At 50.7% G+C, this 21,158-nt stretch overlaps 1 protein-coding gene across 5 annotated transcripts in view; it reads right to left on the minus strand.

Annotated features, from left to right (window-relative positions):
* Nucleotides 1-21,158, minus strand: part of LOC140421129 (synaptotagmin-like protein 2) — a 169,658-nt gene that overhangs the window by 59,762 nt on the left and 88,738 nt on the right. For 4 of the 5 annotated variants that reach the window (XM_072505553.1, XM_072505557.1, XM_072505554.1 and 1 more), the window contains exons 6-7: nt 19,294-19,375; nt 15,785-16,060 (exon numbers count right to left, since the gene is read on the minus strand). In XM_072505553.1, coding sequence (XP_072361654.1) covers nt 15,785-16,060; nt 19,294-19,375 — 358 coding nt within the window. The remainder of the gene's footprint in view (nt 1-15,784; nt 16,061-19,293; nt 19,376-21,158) is intronic. The other variant, XM_072505555.1, reaches the window with a different exon arrangement.

Below are 21,158 nucleotides of genomic sequence, written 5' to 3' on the forward strand. Positions count from 1 at the left end.
AATTAATGATCTCATAGTAAAGTAGAGATGAGTGATCATAATATGATAGAATTTCATATTCACTTTGAGGGCGGGAAACTGGGATCTAAAACTAGTGTCTTAAACTTAAATAAAGGCAATTACAAAAGTATGAAGACAGTTCTCTAAAGTAGTTGGGGAAAATAAAGTTAAAACATAAGATGGTAGATAAGCAAAGGCAGACATTTGAGGAGAAACATCAGAACCCTAAACAAAGAAATTCCATTGCATAAGAAAGACTTTGCAGATGCAGTATCTGTAGATAACTAAAAAAGTTAAGGAAAGTTTCACATTGAAGGAAAAGATGTACAATTTTGCAAAGGTTAATGGTATGCCAGAATATCGGGAACATTTTCAAAATCAACAAAGGATTACTTAACAGAAAAGAGGGACAAATTAGAATGCGACAGTAAACTGGCAAGAAATAATCAGGGTTTTTACAAATGTATAAAAAGGCAGCCAACCTAAAATCTTCCCAGGGTTGGATGGAAATGGAGCAAAATACAATCAGATATTAGATTCTGCCATTAAATGAGACAGTATGTATTAATATATAAAAATTACATACAAGGCATCTGAATTTCCAGGATTCACAGACACCCGGGCACGATTCTCAGAAATGGAAACGGGCGCGGGCACTACCGATTCTGGCCCCCATAGGGGGCCAGTACGGTGCTGGAGCGGTTCACGCCGTTCCAGCCTCCCTTCCCAGCGGCAAATGGGTGCCATGCCAACCCACGCATGCGCAGTGGTGCCGCGCCAACCCGCGAATGCGCGGGGGACTTCCTCAGCGCGCCGGCCCGACGCAACATGGCGGGGGGTTCAGGGGCCGGCCGCGTAATAAAATAGGGCCGGGGCTGGAGAGGCCGGCCCGCCAATCGCTGGGCCCCGATCGCGGGCCAGACCCCATCGGAGGCCCCCCCCCCCCCGGTGAAGGAGCACTTTCCCCGCCCCACAGGCCGCCCCCCCAGACCATACGTTCCCGCCGGCTGCGAGCAGGTGTGAACGGCGCCGGCTGGACTCTGCCGTTTCCGCTCGGCCCAACAAGGCTGGAGAATCGGCCCGCAACCAGTGCTGCGCCAAGCGCGCGGGCGCAAAGGGCACCGATTCTCCGCTCCTCAGAGAATCGCCTGCCGGCGTCGGACCGGCGCCGTGGGAAAAAATGGCACGAACGGTGATTCTCCCATACAGCGCGGCATCTTTGGACTGTGGGAAGAAACCAGGGCACCCGGAGAAAACCCACACAGGCATGAGGAGAACATGCAAACTCTACACAGTCATCCAAGGCTGGAGTCAAACCTGGGTCCCTAGCGCTGTGAGCAGATGCTAATCACTGTGCTGCCATGTTCTCCACATGGGGCTAAACAATAGGAACTCACATTTAAGGCATCCTTATTTTATATATTACTAATAACATAGTGCTATATAGTATTGTGCCCACATATCACTTTCTTTATAAATCTATGCATAACGACTCGATTTTTGTTTCCCAATTGAGGTGTGAATCACGTCATCAAGCTTGCTGGAAAAATAATTTTCTTGTGTTCCCCTGACCACACTATTTTCATGTGGCCCTTGGGTGGGTTGGGGAGGTCTTGGGGCCAAAACTCACCTCTTCGGAGATCAGGACTTCTATGGTGAGGACCAGAGGAGAATTGCATTTCCTCCACTCACTATTTTCATGTTTTGGTGTGGGTTTTGGAAGTCCTAAGAAAAATCACTACAAGTGGAAACCTGCTGAAGAGTCAGGAACATTCTGAAAGGTAAGTGTTTGACATCTTCAAATGTCACTATCTGGTGCTGTATTGTAATGTTGATGTGTTTTTAAGCAGTGATCCATCATAGGGATCTGACCGGCATCGGAAAGTTGACCATTACATTGACCAGCATTGCATAATTGACCTGCATTGTGAAATTGCCACGCATTACAGTACGTTCTTATTGTCAAAAGCGCCACAATGCATTAAAAATTGAAATGAAATAAAATGTCCCGTCAGCCTCTTCTGTCATATTTGCACTGTGATTAAAATCAAATCTGGCTTTTTCAAAACACCTGCTTTTGAAACTAGAAAAACATCTCTGCATCTGCACTAATTGACAGACACTCTGCTTTAAAACAGAAATGGAACTCTTCTGTTCTGCCAGTTTCAGTCAATGTAACTAGAATGTTTTGTTATGACAGCTGGAGCAATTATGAAAACTTGGCTGGGTTTCAAAAGGTGTTATGGCTTCAGCTCAGCTGGTAGTCTATTGATCCAAAAAGGATTGAAACTTTAAAAAATAGATTTTTATTCAGCTTGATTAATTTTATACATAACAAAAACAATAACAGATAATAACAGACTCTCCCACCCCCTCCCGCCCTCTAAAAAACTAAACAGAACCCCACCAGCCCTCCCACCATCCCTAACAGCTAACAATCGCCAGCATTTTAAACTACAAAATAAACGGCTGCCATTTTTGATATAACACCGAAGCTGGCTTCCAATCCATCAACACCCATTTTCAAGCAATCAGCAAGTTGAAGGCCCAGAACATCAGCCCCCGCCCCAGTCTACAGATCCGGGAGGTCCGAGACCCCAAATATGGCTCCGAGGGGACAAGGTTTCAGTTCAATTTGTAGGATTCCAAAGGAGGAGATCCAGAAGGCCATGAGCTTAGGACACGACCAGAACATGTGTACATGGTTAGCTGGGCCTCCTACAATACTCACACTCATCCTCCACACCCGCAAAAAGCCTGCTCATCCTGGATTTGGTCAAATGAGCCCTGTGCACTACCTTCAACTGCATCAGCCTTAGCCTCGCACATGTTGACGTTGTGTTCACCCTACGCAGAATCTCACACCACACCCCCTCCTCCAGCTCGGACCCCAACTCTTCCTCCCATTTTGCCTTAAACCCCTCCAAGGATACTGCCTCCTCCGCTATAAGTCTCCCATAAATTCCAGAGGTACTCTCCTCCTTTGTCCCTCCCAATGACGAAACCCTCTAAGCTCCGCCCCTGCCAATGAGAAAACCCTCTCCAGCAATGAAGAAGGCGGCACCACAGGGAATGTTGGAAAGATCTTCTTCACAAAGTCACACACCTGTAAATATCTAAATGCATTTGCTCATGAAAGTTAAAATTTCTCTGCCAACACCTCCAGGCTTGCAAATCGACCCTCCAAAAATAAATCCTTCATCACAGCAACCCCTTCTCCTCACATCCCCTAAACCCCCAGTGTCCTGCCTCGTCGACTTGAACATATGGTTCGCTCAGATCGGCACCAACTTCGATACTGCCTCCAATTTGAAGTGCTGCTGAAATTGTCTCCTTATCTTCAATGTGGAGACCACCACTGGATTCCCTGAATACTTTCTCGGAGAAAAGGAGAGTGAAACCGTCACCAACGCCCTTAGCCCTGACCCCCTACATGAACCCACCCGACTCCATCTGCACCCATAAAGCCTCAAGAGCCCCACACCACACCAGCACCTTCTCAGAGTTCGCCATCCAATAGCACTGTCATGATATGGGGCGGCACGGTAGCATACTGGTTAGCACAGTTGCTTCACAGCTCCAGGGTCCCAGGTTCGATTCCCAGCTGGGTCACTGTCTGTGCGGAGTCTGCACGTTCTCCCCGTGTCTGCGTGGGTTTCCTCCGGGTGCTCTGGTTTCCTCCCACAGTCCAAAGATGTGCGGGTTAGGTGGATTGGCCATGCTAAATTGCCCTTCGTGTCCAAAAAGGTTAAGTGGGGGTTACTGGGATAGGGTAGATACGTGGGCTTGAGTAGGGTGCTCTTTGTAAGGGCCGGTGCAGACTCGAATGGCCTCCTTCTGCCCTGTAAATTCTATGATTCTATGATATCACCCATTGTGGGGATCGGATTCATTACATCTGAAAGATCATCAGCGTACAAGAACACACTTTTTCAACCTCCCCCAAAACTATTTCTCTCCATCTAACCAAAGACCTCAGGGCAATAGCCAATGGCCATTGGCCAATACAGTTAAAATCTCCCCCAAAATCAACTGGTGCGTATCCGTATCAGGTATCGCAGCCAGCATCCTCTTCATGAATTCCACATCATCCCGATTTGGGGTGTACACGTTCACTGACACCACCGTCTTATCCTCCAGTATCCCCGTAACTGTGACATACCTGCCGTCCTGGTCCGCTACCACCTTCTCCATCTGGCACTGAATTCTTTTGCTAATAAGTATAGCCAACCCTCAGGCCCTGCTATCAAAGCCTGAGTGGAACAACTGGCTATCCCAACTCTTACAGAGCTTGATCTGGCCCCTTATCCGCGGGTTGGTCTCCTGCAAAAGCACCACATCGGCTTTCAAACTTTTTAAATGAGAGAAAACTCTTGCACGTTTCACTGGGCTCCCCAAACCCTGCACTTTCCACGTGACCAATCGAATTGGGGGTCTCTCACCCCCCTCGTCAGCCATTTCCACCGAAAAGACTTGCCCCCTTCCATCCAGCATACTGCTGAAACCAGAGCCCACCCAAGATGGCTGCCTGTCCCGCCCAACAACGTCCCACCCCCAGTCACTGTAAGCACTCTACCCCATCCCCATCCACACCTCAGAAATCCCCCAGCCACTTCCTCTCGAACCGATACCTCTCTCCTCCCGAACCGATACCTCTCTCCTCCATCCCCTTCCCCCCACCATTTACACCTCTCAGCTCAACGAAACAGCCAAAAAGGTCTCGCAAGCTGCTGCCCCTTCCCCCACCTCGCTCCCATTCACTAGCCAATCTCACTCAAATCGCAAAGTAGCCCCCCTGCCAGAGCCCACAATACCCAAATAATCAATCAAACACAATAACCAGACCCCAAACTGAAATGCCCCCACCCCTGCCTTCCATCATCCAAAGCAGCCCAACATCCATTCACCCTCCCCCCCCCCAAAAGCAAATGTTCCCTCCAAACCTCAAGCACCCCTTAATGCGAAAAAATAGAAAAAAGGGAAGGAGCCCCCCAAGCCAAACTGCAAAAATTTCAATGACCACCAACTCTGCACAAACAAGAGAAAAGAAAGGTGGGGGGGGAACAAGGGAAAAAAATATATAAATACATACACATTGTTACAGTAGTGGACTCGCCAACACTAAGGGCATTCAAATGGTCATTAGATAGACATATGGAGGATCAGGGAATAGTGTAGATGGGCTTTAGTGGTTTCACAGGTCGGCGCAACATCGAGAGGCGAATGGCCTGTACTGCGCTGTAATGTTCTATGTTCTATGTTACTGCAACATCCCCATACAGACCCCTCCCAACCACCAACCAAGTCCCATGCAAGTCTGTTCAAGTCCAGTCCAACTCCTTCAGCTTCAGTAAATGCCTCCGCTTCCTCCGCCATCTCGAGGAAATGGTCTTTAGCCTTGTGCATAACCCTCAGCCTCGCTGTGTACGCCATGCCAAATCGAACTTCAATCTGGTAGAGCACCGACTTCGCACTGTTAAAGGCTGCCTGCTGTGGTAGTCACCACTAACTGTATTAGATGTATATTAGATGTAGTACGGTAAGACTCCTGTATTAGAGGTACACGGGTAAACCCCTGCCTGCCTACCCATTCTGGTAGCAGCTACAGGAGGCCACACATCTTTGCTCAATAAAGCCTCGATTATTCACTACTGTCGTCTTTGTAGTAATTGATAGTGCATCAATTTATTGAGCAAAGATTTTAAAACAATGGAACTTCGCCTCAAGCCTGACCGCCTACAGCTGAACCCTCAAGCAGCCAATGCTACGTCCACTTTTGACCACTGGCTAGCCTGCTTCGAAAGCTACCTCCAAACATCTGCTGAAGAACCCTCGGACGCACAGAAGCTCCAAGTCCTTTATTCATGGGTGAGCCCTGACATTTTTCCTCTCATCCGGGATGCGCCCAATTACTCTGAAGCAATGGAGCTCCTGAAAGGACATTACGTTCAGCCGGTCAACAAACTATACGGCAGGCACCTCCAATCCACGAGACAGCAACTCCCTGGTGAGTCCCTAGGTGATTTCTGGTGTGCCCTGCACATCCTGGCGAGGAACTGTGACTGCCAGGCAGTCTCGGCAGTCGAGCATACAGAATCAGAGTCGCTTTTGTTACGGGCATGGGGTCGGCGTACATCCGCCAGTGCCTATTGGAGGGGGATACGCTTGACCTTGCGGGAACCAGGCAGCTTGCGAACTCGTTAACAGTGGCCTCCCGCACGGGGGTCCCCCGTCTGGGGGACTGGAGGGTGAGGGAGGCATGGACACGGGACTGGCCCAGAAAAGGAGATGGCTAGTCGGCAAAGGGGCAAGTGAGAGCCCCTCCAATCCGGCTGATAACGTGGAACGTGAAGGGGCTGAATGGGCCGGTGAAGAAGGCTCGAGTGTTCGTGCACTTAAAGGAACTGAAGGCGGACGTGGTCATGCTCCAAGAGACTCACCTGAAGGTGGCGGACCAGGTCAGGTTAAGAAAGGGATGGGTAGGACAGGTATTCCACTCGGGACTGGACGCAAAGAATAGAGGGGTGGCAATATTAGTGGGAAAGCGGGTGTCATTTGAGGCCAAGACTATTGAGGTGGACAATGGAGGGCGATATGTAATGGTGAGCGGTAAGCTGCAGGGGACGTGGGTGGTGTTGGTAAACGTGTACGCCCCGAACTGGGATGATGCAGGATTCATGAAGCGCATGTTGGGGCGCATTCCGGACCTGGAGAAAGGAGGCCTGATAATGGGAGGGGACTTCAATACAGTGTTGGACCCAGCACTGGACCGCTCCAAATCAAGGACTGGAAAGAGGCCGGCAGCGGCCAAGGTACTTAGGGGGTTTATGGATCAGATGGGGGGAGTGGACCCATGGCGGTTTGCAAGGCCGCAGGCCAGGGAATTTTCTTTCTTTTCCCATGTACACAAAGCCTACTCGCGGATAGATTTTTTTGTTCTGGGCAGGGCGCTCATCCCAAGGGTGGAGGGGATGGAGTATTCGGCCATAGCCGTTTCGGACCATGCCCCGCACTGGGTGGAACTGGAGCTGGGAGAGGAGAGGGACCAACGCCCGCTGTGGCGGCTGGATGTGGGACTGCTGGCGGACGAGGGGGTGTGTGGGAAGGTGAGGGGGTGTATCGAAAGGTACCTGGAGGCCAACGACAACAGGGAGGTGCGAGTAGGGGTGGTATGGGAGGCGTTGAAGGCGGTGGTCAGGGGAGAGCTAATCTCCATTAGGGCTCACAGGGAGAAAACAGAGGGCATGGAAAGGGAGAGGTTAGTGGGGGAGATTTTGAGAGTGGACAGGAGATACACAGAGGCCCTGGAGGAAAGATTACTTGGGGAAAGACGACGGCTTCAGACGGAGTTTGACCTGTTGACCATAGGGAGGGCGGAGACACAGTGGAGGAAAGCGCAGGGAGCGACCTATGCGTATGGGGAAAAGGCTAGTCGGATGCTGGCACACCAGTTCCGTAAAAGGATGGCAGCGAGGGAAATAGGGGGAGTCAAAGATGGAAGGGGAGCCACGGTTCGGAGTGCGACGAAAATAAACGAGGTATTTAAGGCCGTCTATGAAGAGCTGTACAGATCCCAGCCCCCAGCGGGGGAAGAGGGTATGAGACGATTCCTAGACCAGCTGAGATTCCCGAGGGTGGAGGAGCAAGAAGTGGCTGGTCTGGGGGCACCAATTGGGTTGGAGGAGCTGAGCTAGGGTTTGGGGAGCGTGCAGGCGGGGAAGGCCCCGGGGCCGGACGGGTTCCCGGTGGAGTTCTACAGGAAATACGTAGACCTGTTGGCCCCGCTACTAGTGAGGACCTTTAACGAGGCAAGAGAGGAGGGGACCCTACCTCCGACAATGTCGGAAGCGACAATTTTGTTGATCCTAAAGCGGGACAAGGACCCACTGCGATGTGGATCGTACAGGCCGATCTCGCTCCTTAATGTGGATGCAATGTTGCTGGCAAAAGTGCTGGCCACGAGGATCGAGGACTGTGTCTCGGGGGTGATTCATGAGGACCAGACAGGATTTGTAAAGGGTAGGCAGCTAAACACCAATGTGCGGCGGCTCTTAAACGTGATAATGATGCCATCGGTGGAGGGAGAAGCGGAGATAGTGGCAGCTATGGACGCGGAGAAGGCCTTTGACCGAGTAGAGTGGGAATACCTCTGGGAGGTGCTGCGTAGGTTTGGGTTCGGGGGAGGGTTCATCAGTTGGGTTAAGCTCCTTTGCAGAGCCCCAGTGACGAGTGTAGTCACCGGCGGAGTACTTTCGGCTGTACCGAGGGACGAGGCAGGGGTGCCCCCTGTCCCCCCTCTTGTTCGCATTGGCGATCGAACCATTGGCCATGTAATTGAGGGAGTGTAACAAATGGAGGGGAGTGGTCCGAGGGTGAGAGAGCATCGGGTGTCGCTATATGCGGATGACCTGTTGCTGTACGTGGCGGATCCAATGGAGGGGATGGTGGAGGTCATGCAGACTCTAAGGGAGTTTGGGGAGTTTTCGGGCTATAAGCTCAATGTAGGGAAGAGTGAGCACTTTGTATTACAGGTGGGGGACCAAGAAAGAGGGTTAGGGGACCTACCGCTGAGGAGGGCGGAGGGGAGCTTTCAGTATCTGGGGATCCAGATAGCCAGGAGCTGGGGGACCCTACATAAACTGAATCTGACGAGGTTGGTGGAGCAAATGGAGGAGGATTTTAAAAGATGGGACATGTTACCGCTCTCGCTGGCGGGTAGAGTGCAGTCGGTCAAAATGGTGGTCCTTCCGAGGTTTTTGTTTGTGTTTCAGTGCCTTCCCATCGTGATCACTAAGGCCTTTTTTAAGGGAGTAGGCAGGAGTATTATGGGGTTTGTGTGGGTGAATAAGACCCCGAGGGTAAGGAGAGGGTTCCTGGAACGCAGTAGGGACCGAGGAGGGTTGGCGCTGCCAAACCTGGGGAGCTACTACTGGGCAGCAAATGTGTCGATGATCCGCAAGTGGGTTATGGAAGGAGAGGGGGCGGCATGGAAGAGGATGGAGATGGCGTCCTGCAAAGGAACGAGTCTGGGGGCGTTGGTGACGGCACCGCTGCTGCTCTCGCCGACAAAGTATACCACAAGCCCGGTGGTGGCGGCAACGCTAAGGATCTGGGGCCAGTGGAGATGGCACAGGGGTGCAATGGGAGCATCGGTGTGGTCCCCGATCAGGGGTAACCATCGGTTTATCCCGGGGAAGATGGACGGGGGGTTCCAGAGCTGGCATCGGGCGGGGATCAGAAGAATGGGGGCCTGTTCATTGACGGAACGTTTGCGAGCCTAGGGGCACTGGAGGAGAAGTTTGCGTTATCCCCGGGAAATGCCTTTAGATATATGCAGGTGAGGGCTTTTGTAAGGCAACAGGTGAGGGAATTCCCGTTGCTCCCGGCACAAGAAATTCAAGACAGGGTGATCTCAGGCGCATGGGTTGGGGAGGGTAAGGTGTCGGAAATACACCAGGAGATGAAAGAAGAAGGGGAAGCGCTGGTAGAAGAGTTGAAGGGTAAATGGGAGGAGGAGTTTGGGGAGGAGAGCGAGGAAGGTCTGTGGGCGGATGCCCTAGGTAGGGTTACTTCCTCCTCCTCCTGTGCCAGGCTCAGCCTGATACAATTTAAGGTGGTTCACAGAGCTCACCTGACGGGGGCGAGTTTGAGCAGGTTCTTTGGAGTAGAGGACAGATGTGGAAGGTGCTCAGGGAGCCCGGCGAACCATGTCCATATGTTTTGGTCATGCCCGGCACTGGAGGGGTTCTGGAGAGGAGTGGCGGGAGCAATATCTCAGGTGGTGAAAGTCCGGGTCAAGCCAAGTTGGGGGCTTGCAATATTCGGAGTAGTGGACGAACCGGGAGTGCAGGAGGCGAAAGAGGCCGGCATTCTGGCCTTTGCGTCCCTAGTAGCCCGGCGAAGGATCTTGCTAATGTGGAAGGAGGCGAAGCCCCCCAGCGTGGAGGCCTGGATAAACGATATGGCTGGGTTCATAAAGTTGGAGAGGATTAAGTTCGCCTTGAGAGGGTCTGCGCAGGGGTTCTACAGGCGGTGGCAACCGTTCCTAGACTATCTCGCGGAGCGTTAGAGTAAGGTCGGTCAGCAGCAGCAGCAACCTGGGGGCGGGGGGGGGAGCTGCCTGGGGGGGTGGATGAGCAAGAGATAACATGAAGAGTCGGGGAAACTGGACGTACGGGAGAGAGCCAGTGTACAAAGCTATGTAAACTTTAATAAATATATATATATTTTTAAAAGTGGCCTCCCGTAACGTCCAGTCGTACGCCCCCGACCGCTTGGCACACTCATGGGCATCATGGGCCCCACCAGCTACCGACCCCAGCCCACCGCAAGCCTGCGCCGGGCGGCAGCCAGCCAACCCAGGGGGGCCCAAATGCTACTTCTGCGGGCAGAACACCCCCGGCAGCACTGCCCGGCGCGGAGCGCAACCTGCAATGGCTGCGGAAAGAAGGGACATTTTGCTGCTGTGTGCCAAGCCCGGTCAATTGCCGCTGTTTCTAGGCCCAGCGTTTCTATACCCCCATGTGCGGCCTGTGGGCGCCGCCATCTTATTTTCCGCAGGCCACGTGCGGCCCGTGGGCACTGCCACCTTTAATGCCGCCCACCATGTGCGCCCTGTGGGTGCCGCCATCTTCGGCACCATCTTAGACGGCACCTCAGGACCCCTGCTCGTCGGGAAGCTCATCTGGCTGTTCATCGCCTGCCACCACCGCTGTCCAGCCCAGGGCCTCACAGCATCTGCCGCAGGTTGCCTCGATCACCGTCGACCAGTCACGGCCCCCACAATCTCGCAACCGCAACGGTGAAAATCGATGGGCACAAGACTTCCTGCCTTTTTGACTCCAGGAGCACGGAAAGCTTCATCTACCCCACTACGGTAAGGCGCTGCTCCCCTCGCAGTACACCCCGTGAGCCAGAAAATCTCCCTGGCCTCCGGATCCCATTCCGTGGAAATCCGGGGTACTGCATCGCAACCCTCACTGTCCAGGGCGTAGAGTTTAGCAACTTCCGGCTCTACGTCCTCCCCCACATCTGCGCTGCCCTGTTACTCGGCCTGGACTTCCAGTGCCACCTCCAAAGCTTAACTTTAAAATTCGGCAGACCCCTACCCCCCCTCACCTCATGACCCTTAAGGTCGATCCACCTTCCTTGTTTGCAAACCTCACACTGGATTGCAAACCCGTCGCCACCAGGAGTAGACGGTACAGTGCCCAGAACAAGACCTTCATCAGGTCGGAGGTCCAGCGGCTTCTGCGGGAAGGCATCATTGAGGCCAGCAACAGCCCCTGAAGAGCCCAAGTGGTAGTAGTAAAGACTGGGGAGAAATACAGTCAGACCATCAATAGGTACACGCAGCTCAACGCGTACCCCCTCCCACGCATATCTGATATGGTCAATCAGATTGCATAGTACCGGGTCTTTTCCACAGTGGACCTGAAGTCCACCTACCACCAGCTCCCCATCCGCAAGGAGGACCGCCAATACATTGCGTTCAAAGCAGATGGCCACCTCTACCACTTCCTTAGGATTCCCTTCGGCATCACTAATGGGGTCTCGGTCTTCCAACGTGAAATGGACCGAATGGTTGACCGGTACGGACTGCGGGCCACCTTCCCGTACCTAGACAACGTCACCATCTGCGGCCACGATCAGCAGGAATACGACGCTAACAGTCTGAAATTTCTCCACACCGCCAAACTCCTTAATCTCACGTACAATAAGGAGAAGTGCGTGTTCCACACCAACCGCTTAGCCATCCTTGCCTATGTGGTGGAAAATGGAGTTCTAGGGCCCGACCTGACCGCATGCGCCCCCTCATGGAACTCCCCCTCCCCCACTGCCCCAAGGCCCTGAAACGATGCCTGGGATTCTTCTCCTATTATGCCCAGTGGGTCCCTAACTATGCGGACAAGGCCCGCCCATTCATTCAGTCCACAGTCTTTCCCCTGATGGCTGAGGCCCGCCAAGCCTTTAACCGCATCAAGGCAGACATCGCCAAGGCCACGATGCATGCGGTCGACAAGTCCCTCCCCTTTCAGGTCGAGAGTGATGCATCGGACTTAGCTCTGGCCGTCACCCTCAACCAAGCAGGCAGGCCTGTGGCATTCTTTTCCCGCACTCTCCATGCCTCCGAAATTCGGCACTTCTCTGTCGAAAAGGAGGCCCAAGCCATTGTGGAAGCTGTGCGGCATTGGAGGCATTACCTGGCTGGCAGGAGATTCACTCTCCTCACTGACCAACGGTCGGTTGCCTTCATGTTCAATAATACACAGCGGGGCAAGATCAAAAATGACAAGATCTTGAGGTGGAGGATCGAGCTCTCCACCTACAATTACGAGATTTTGTAACGCCCCGGGAAGCTCAATGAGCCCCCCGATGCCCTATTCTGAGGTACATGTGCCAGCGCACAAGTGGACCAACTCCGGGCTCTACACGATGGCCTCTGTCACCCGGGGGTCACCCGGTTCTTCCACTTCATCAAGGCCCGCAACCTGCCCTACTCCATTGAGGAGGTCAGGACTGTCACCAGAGACTGCCAGGTCTGCGCTGAGTGTAAACCGCACTTCTACCGGCCAGATCGAGCGCACCTAGTGAAGGCCTCCCGCCCCTTTGAGCGTCTCAGCATGGTCTTCAAAGGGCTCCTCCCCTCCACCGACCGAAACACGTACTTTCTGAACGTGGTCGACGAGTACTCCCAGTTTCCCTTCGCCATCCCATGCCCCGATATGACTTTTGCCACGGTCATTAAAGCCCTCCACAGTATCTTCGCCTTTTCGGTTTCCCCGCCTACGTCCACAGCGTAGGCTCCTTTATGAGCGATGAGCTGCGTCAGTTCCTGCTCAGCAAGAGCATTGCCTCGAGCAGGACGAACAGCTACAACCCCCGGGGAAATGGGCAGGTGGAGAGGGAGAACGGGGCGGTCTGGAAGGCCGTCCTGCTGGCCTACGGTCTAAGAATCTCCCGGTCTCCCGCTGGCAGGATGTCCTCCCCGACGCGCTCCACTCCATCCGATCACTCCTCTGCACTGCAACTAACCAAACCCACCACGAACGTCTTTTTGCCTTCCCCAGGAAGTCCACCTCCGGGGCCTCGCTCCCAACATGGCTGGCAGCTCCTGGACCCGTCCTCCTTTGCAAACACGTGCGGACCCATATGGTTGAAATGGTCCAACTACTGCACGCAAACCCGCAGTACGCCTACGTGGCGCACCCCGACGGGCGCCAGGACACAGTCTCCCTCCGGGACCTGGCACCCGCTAGATCCCCACCCACGGCCCACCACCTGACACCCCCCCCCTCCAGTTGCCCCTGCGCCACTCACCCTTCCCCCAGCGCACCTCACCGCAGCCCCCACCCCAGGAGGATCCGTCCTCCCACTGGTTCCACTCAGGGGCGATGAAGACGAGGTCAACACGCTCTCGGAGTCACAGGTGACCAAGTCGGCGCCCGCATCACCACCAGGACCGAGGCGATCACAGCGGAGGATCAAGGCTCTCGACAGACTGAACTTGTAATTTTTTCCACCACCCCCGACAGACTCTTTTTTAACAGGGGGTGAATGTGGTAGTCACCACTAACTGTATTAGATGTATATTAGATGTAGTACGGTAAGACTCCTGTAATAGAGGTACATGGGTAAATCCCTGCCTGCTGGCTCCACCCAGTAGGCGGCGTATAAATGTGTGTGCTCGCCGGGGCTGCTCCCATTCTGGTAGCAGCTACAGGAGGCACAACACCTTTGCTCAATAAAGCCTCGATTATTCCACTACTCTCACCTTTGTGGTAATTGATAGTGCAACACCTGCCTTCTTGCCATTTCCGCCACAATGTCCTGATATATGCGGATACTGCTACCTTCCCACCGCACTTCCCGATTCACCTTGGCCCACTTTAGAACCCACTCCTTCAACCGATAGCTGTGGAAAACATGCCATCGCCACTTGCAGTGGTTCATTTCCCTGTGGCTTCACTAATGCCTCCATTATCGGTATCAGAGCATCATCCACCGACTTTGAGTGTTTCCGTCATTTCCGTCCCATGTCTTTCAAAATACTTGCTGAATTGTTTATCAAATTCGACAGCCATTACCTCCGCCAGCTTATCTACCATGATAGATGTGGCTCTACCCGATGAACTTGCCTCCGCCATCTTAGATCCCCCTGGGCTCCGCATCTTGCTCGGCTCCTCCGAAGGACTGCCACTCCTACCTTTCTTAATAATATTCTTTCTTGTGCCTTTTGACATCTTCTCACCAAAGACTCTCAAATGGGACGAGTCCGTCCACCAATTACCCTTGGAAACCGGGTAAAACGAGCCAAAAACCAAAGACTCTAGCAGGAGCTACCTTCTGTGCGACCTCCTTCTACATGCCGCCAACTAAAGTCCAAGGATTGAAACTATGAGGTTCTGATAACAAAATATGTCTTTGATGTGGTTTCTTGTTTATTTCCAAACTTAAAAGACACTTACATTTACAGGATTACATTTATTTCCGCAGCGGAATTGTTTTTTCCCCCATATTAATGGTAGTGTTTGAAATTTCTTTTAGTTTTTTTCTTAAGATTTAATTTTGGTTTAAAAAGATAACTTCCCATTACTATTGCATAGCTCCTGATGTGTGCATACTGGGTGAGTGGCAATGGGGGGCTTAGAGGTAGCATGGACGATCTGAGGGGGCATGGGGAAGGGTGAGGGGGTGAGTGGTGAAGGTTATGCGGTCTTTAAATAACATTGCAGAGGTGAGCTGCTGTTTTGGAGAAACAAGACTGCACCCACATTGCTCACCCCTCCATCGAGGCTCACAAAATGAATTGCAAACGTAAACCTCGTGTGAAAAGATACAACTCCAAGGAAATGTCACACTTGGGTCAGGTGTGCATTTTGGAAGGGGCTCAAGTGTGTGCAGCCCCAGCCCCATAGAGATATCCAGGCCAATGAGTAAGTGGGTATGGGTAAATCTATGATTGACTTTGTTAAAAAAAATCTTAATCCAAAATTTAATAGCAAGAAGACCACAAAACCACCACATCTCCCCTTATAACCAAATTACAGCTTGGCCTATCCCCTTCCAGTGCTCAGGTTCCTTCTCGTTCAAGCACCTTTCCTTGGTCCACCACTCTCTCATTTTTCCATCTCTCTGTCTTGTCCTTTAAAACACTTGGGCCGGAACTTTCCGGTTGTTTACGCCAGCGGGATCTTCTGGTCCCACCAACGGCGCACTTCATATGGGTGTCATGGCGGCGAGGGGTGCATTCAACAGGAAACCCCGATAAATCTCGCCCTTGTTCCCCACTAGTCCACAGTCCCATACCAAGCTTTGCCAATAGATATCATCCCTCCTTTGTATTGCAGTAAACAATTCTAAATGTTATCTGCATATATTCAGTCTTAGCTGTACCATATTATCAGTGATATAAATTGAAAACCTAATCGGTTAGACACAGTCTCATGCTGGTGAATGGCCATAACTCATCACAGCTGAGCTTCACTACCACAGTTCAAGGTCATGCAACACAAAGGTCCCAGGATGTATAGATGCCTCTTTCTAAAGCAATGGTAAAAAAGGATGTAAGAATATAAGTATACAAATACAACTCACTCAATAATCAGATATTTTTTAAGCACTATATTCCTACTTCTCTATATTAATATTGATTAGTTCAAATTGCTACACAATTCAATTTTTATCAACTTCAAAAAACAATATTGAACTATCAGAAGACTGTACCACCATTTAGAAATGATGGCACATTTCAATGAAGCATACTTCCCCTTTACCTACTTACCATTTTTATGGCCATGTCCCACTATATTGGCATTTGGTGCTGTTAGCTCCCCAGTTCTACCCAAGTCTCCTGAAGTACCCATGGAATTAATTCTTCTCGGAATTCGAGAAACACTGGAAGTGTTTCGCATTTGCAGATCAGTGGTAATGTCAGAACCTGTGGGAGTCTGGCAGGAGTGTGGATGGTGAGTATGTACATCCTTGGCTTGTTTCTGCCAATCTGAAGTTGGCTCAGTTATTGGAGAGGATGTATTAGGTCCTGTATCTCTTTGTTGTCCTGCAACATACACCAGTTGAGAAAACTTAGGAGCTCTCTTAGAATTAATGATTTATACCATGTATCAGGAGACCTCACTATGGTCAAAAGTAGACCGTGCTCAGATTGGTATTAAGGTTACTCCATCTTGCTTAATCTGTCTGCATTGCAAGGAATTCTCCAATCTGGTCATTGTGGAACAACATTCAGCTGAAGAGGAACAGGGGAACACAAGTAGGCCAGGCAACTTATGAAGCCTGTTCCAATATTCAATCAAATCATTGCTGATCTGTACCTCAGCTCCATTCACCCACCTTTGATTCATTTTCTTTGATGTTCTAACCTAACAAAGTTCTATTGATCTCAGTCTGAGAAGAAGGGAGAAATTGGCCCGGGGAAGGGGAGGGATTAAAAGAAAACCAAAATACCATGAAACCCATGAAACATTCAATTTGAGTTGGACTGCACTAACAGATTCTCATTCATTCCCCAAAATGGCCATTTGACCCAATTCTGTAGCTGCACTGGTCTCTCATGCCATAGGTTTATTCCAAAAGCGATGCAAGGAAATGCTCTCAACAAAAAAAAAAACAGCCCTCTGCCAGGGTGTACGTCCATTTTAACTGGGTTTCAACTGGCCATTTGTGTTTTATTTTGATGGGAAAACAAAAAGAAGCCAGAAGAGAAGGAGGAGGAATCATCAAGGCATCTTCGGTCACTCTTGCACATTGCGGACTGGTTAAAGGAACGATAATTCGTTCATGGGGCGTGGATATCGCATGCTAGGCCAATGTTTATTGCCCATTCCTAATTGCCCTTAAGGAGGCAGTTAAGAGTGAACCACGCTGCTGCAGATCTGAAGCTACATGTAGGTCAGACCAGGTAAGGACGGAAGATTTCCTTCCTTAAACGGACATTTGACATTAGTGAACCAGATGGATTTTTATCGACAATGGTTTCATGTTCATTCCAGATTTTTATTGAATTCAAATTTGTGGCGGGATTTGAACCTGGGTCCCAGAGCATTACACTGGGTGTCCGGTTTACTAGTCCAGTGACAATACAGTCCAGTGACAATACCACTATGGCACCGCCTCCTGGTGGAATTCTAGGAGTGGTTTCCAGCTCATCCTATTAGTCAGTGTTGCATTATCTGAGCACAATGAAAGGTCAAGCTGAAATGTTAACTCTGTTGCTCTCTCAACATATGCCTGACCTGTATGACCTGTAGCGTATTTCCAGCATCTGCTGTAGATTAGTTTTATGAAAATATTTGTTGTGTAGCTTAGTTCAGCCACCAAAGGGTGCTTTTTTATAGCATTTTGAACTCATGTTTCACATTTCAAAGACTCGAGTCCACCATCTAAAGCTGGATGAACACCAGCGTCAGAGGAATGAGGCCCTTAGATGGCCATCAATTTCCCACTTAAGGGCCTCAATTGGCAGCAGCATTCCCGCCATTGGCTTAACTGGAGCAGAGTCAGAAAGGTAGCTCAGTCCCCATCCACCATGATCCAGCCCAGTTAAATGCCCCCCATCACCAAACTCAACCAATGGGAAGGCATTAAATTCCATCCTTGTTAAAGCACAGAAATCCTGAGGACTTGCAGCTGCGTTTTCAGCATTTTCAACTGGCATTAAGGAAGTTAATTTGTATTTTTGCTAATGGTCTTTAAGTCTTAATGCTGAGATGAGTTTTTTTTAATATTAACTATCTTGGGAATAGAATATCTACACGTGCCCAGGTAACTCCTTACCGGCACAATAGTAACCTGATCACTCATCACAATACCTTCCTCTTACAATTTAAAATATATTAAAAAATCATCAGCGGATGATCAAGATGCTACTTTTTGGTTTTCTTTCAACATTAACCCTCACAGAATTTGTGCCTTGGCTCTAAGCTTCATCAACTTAAAAACGGCACAGTCACGATGCGGACACACAAACATTGAGCTCAATATTCTATGCCCTGTGGAGGTAGGTCTGGAGGCAGGGGCTGGAAAAGCAACAGGAAACACCATCAGGATGGCTCTCAGTCACTGTCCCATCTCTGGGTTTCCTAGGGAAGCGGCTAAGGAAGTCGGCAGACACCTTCATGGGGGCGGGCAGGCATTGAGGCCACCTAGTGCTCCAATCAAGGGCCATTTTCTCCCAGCTCTGCAGATTTTCCCGCACCACATGGCAGTCCCACCTCTGCTGTATCTGGAACCCAGAAACACTGTGGAGGCAACCTCTCACTGGGGGCTGGGGTGCCTAACTTGCAGCATTAGGCGCTGCAAAATTTTTACATGGTCCAGGATTAGCCATGGGTCCTCTCTGAGAGAGATCAGCTCTACACTCAAGAGGCCGCATGTGATATTCGTCAACCTTTTCACCATTGAAGTGGGGGACTTTTGTGAACATTTCTACCACTAAATGTCCCCTAGGGTACCCTCTTCACCAGCATCACTCACTTCTCCCAGTGGGGTTCTTGTCCAAGCACCACTGTGCATCCTCCTATTGGGCATCCTGTTTCCCTAGTCCCTCCCCGTCATCCTTAACTGGGTGGCGAATGGAAAGGTGGTCTAGGTTCCCACCTCACGGGTGATACTCTGGCGGAAATGATGAGGCCATGTGTGGACTCAGGACTCACATCTGGTTTGGGATATCGGGATCCTGATGCCGGGAAAAAAAAATCTAGTTCATTGTTTGGAGAATACGGTGAGGTCATGGATGGGGGTGCTTCTAATCCAGTAATGTAATTGTATGGATCAAGGGACTGACACATAAGGCTTCATTAGTTACCTATGGCTGCACTGTCAAAGAATTCAGTTTAGCAAATAGTATATTGCTCTAACTCTGCACACACACACCCAAAAATTCCAAAAGCAATCCAATGCTAGAATGCCCGGTTGAGCAACTACACTGCATTTCTGTAAATGCAGCTACAAGTTGGTTCTAATGCTATGCTCATCATATAACACAGTCCAATCAATGGATTTGAATTCTATCGGCATTAATAAAGCATTTAATGTGAAGCTAGATAAGAGCCTGATGGAGAAAGAAGTGGAAGGAAATTAAGATGGGTGGGAGGAGGCTACTGTGGAGCATAACTGCTAGCATAGGCCAGTTGGGCCAAATAGCCTGTTTCTATCCTGTAAACTGTGTTTGATTTTGCAATCAATGATTTGTGCAGCTGGTGCACAGCCCCATTGTAAATGGACCAATAATAAGGATAACTGTCATTTCAACGTCATACAGATATCACTTACTCTTTTCCGCTGTTCGTACACCAACTTCTGTAGAACTTGGTTCATCACTGCTGCTTTCCCAAGGATGATATAATGGCTTCTTCTGCAGCACAAGGAGAGAACAAAGAGTTAAATATACAGATTAAATATAATCAAAATCTCAACTAGGGCTTTATTAGCTGTATAAATCCCCAAAAAAGGTCACTTCACTTATGAAGCCCATTCCTCCCAGAAACCAGGTACACAGTAATTCTATTCAACCTCGCCATCCTTCTCCAAGGCCTCCAAAGCAAAAAGCAGAAACGTGAGCTCTACAATGATTGTCAGAGGGTCTGGTGGAGATTATGGTGGCAGATGCTCTGCCTCCGATGGGCCGATTTCCTGACGGCGCGGTCCACGTGTGCTCTCAACAATCATGAACCTGGCATGGTGGCTGTGGAGAGAGAGAGAGGGGGCATACTTCACCGACATTCATGCTGCCGGCCAAATGGGGCTTCTGCCAGGGCTGGGGGAGCACTGGGGGGGTGGCCAGGAGATGCGCTGTGGGGTGTGGTGTTCCACACGGCACCGGTGCTAGCCCCTGACCAGTAGTGGAATCGGTGCGGGTGTGGAACTCCAGGGATCCTCTGTTGGCATAAGCCCTTAGGCTCAGAAATCCAGCCCATGAAGTTTTAGAGAGAGTGCAAAAAGATTCACAAGAATGGTTCCAGAGAGGAGGGTCTTCAGTTACGTGGATAGATTGTAGAAGTTGGCACTGTTCTCCTTAGAGAAGAGAAAGCTGAGGAGATATTTGATAGAGGTGTTCAAAATCACGATAGGTCTGGACAAAGTCGATAAAGAGAAACCTTTCCCTTTGGTAGAAGAACAGAAAGCCAGAGGACACCAATTTAAGGTGAATGGCAAAACAACCAGGGGTAACATGAGGAGAAGTGTTTTTACGCAGCAAGTGATTAGGATCTAGCTGCACTGCCTGAGAGGGTGGCGGAGAAAGATTCAGTCATTGCTTTCAAAGGGAATTGGACAGTTATCTGAAAAAAGAGAGTTTGCAGGACTGCAGGGAAAGGGCTGAGAATGGGACCAGCTGAGCTCTTCTTGCAGAGAAGTGATATGGACTGAATGGTCTCCTTCTGTGCTGCAACCGTTCTAGGATTCTAATCGAAGCTTGGAGACAGGGATGGTGTCAAAGAAAAACGTTCTCTTCCTTTAGCTTCTCAGGTATCCATCAACCTGTTCCTATATATAAGGCGCCATCACCTTGCCCAAAACGGGCTCCGCACCAGGTCGATCACGAGTCACTCGACTCGCTCCTCCCGACGCGATGTGGATCTCGCTCTCACTGGGCGTGATCCAGATCAGCATATCCATTAGGTTAATTTAAATACCTGGATGCTGCTTTCGCCAGCGTCTGGGAGTCAAAGCCACGCCGTGTGACCTCAACAGGGCACTGTTTATGATTGGCTTCCACAAATGTGGACTTGGCCTGACGACACCTCGGGAGGGGGTGGTGGTGGGGGGGGGGGGGGGGTTCTCGCAGGCAATTAAGAGACCCCCGGGTGGTCGGGGACAGGGCAGAATAGTATCCTGGCACCACCAGCCACCCAGGCCAGTGGGCCCGGTGGCCCCTGCCAAAAGGGGGTGCAGAAATTGGGGATGCCGGTCAAAATGGCGCTCCTGATCTGTGAGGAACCGTTCCGACTGGCGGGTTCAGCTCGTCAGCAAGAAATCGACTAAAGTGTGGCCTCGGTGAAGAGAAGCTCCCCAAGGCCAGAAAAACTGGCAAAGTACCGGTGAATAGCAGAGTGAATCTCGGCGCTGTAGCCGCCAAGAAACAGCTTGCCAAACATGCCTGAAACTGGACCGTTTCAAGTCCGCTGAATCTCGCCCAT

The sequence above is a fragment of the Scyliorhinus torazame genome, chromosome 5 (assembly GCF_047496885.1).
Source record: "Scyliorhinus torazame isolate Kashiwa2021f chromosome 5, sScyTor2.1, whole genome shotgun sequence".
NCBI classification, from domain to species: domain Eukaryota; kingdom Metazoa; phylum Chordata; class Chondrichthyes; order Carcharhiniformes; family Scyliorhinidae; genus Scyliorhinus; species Scyliorhinus torazame.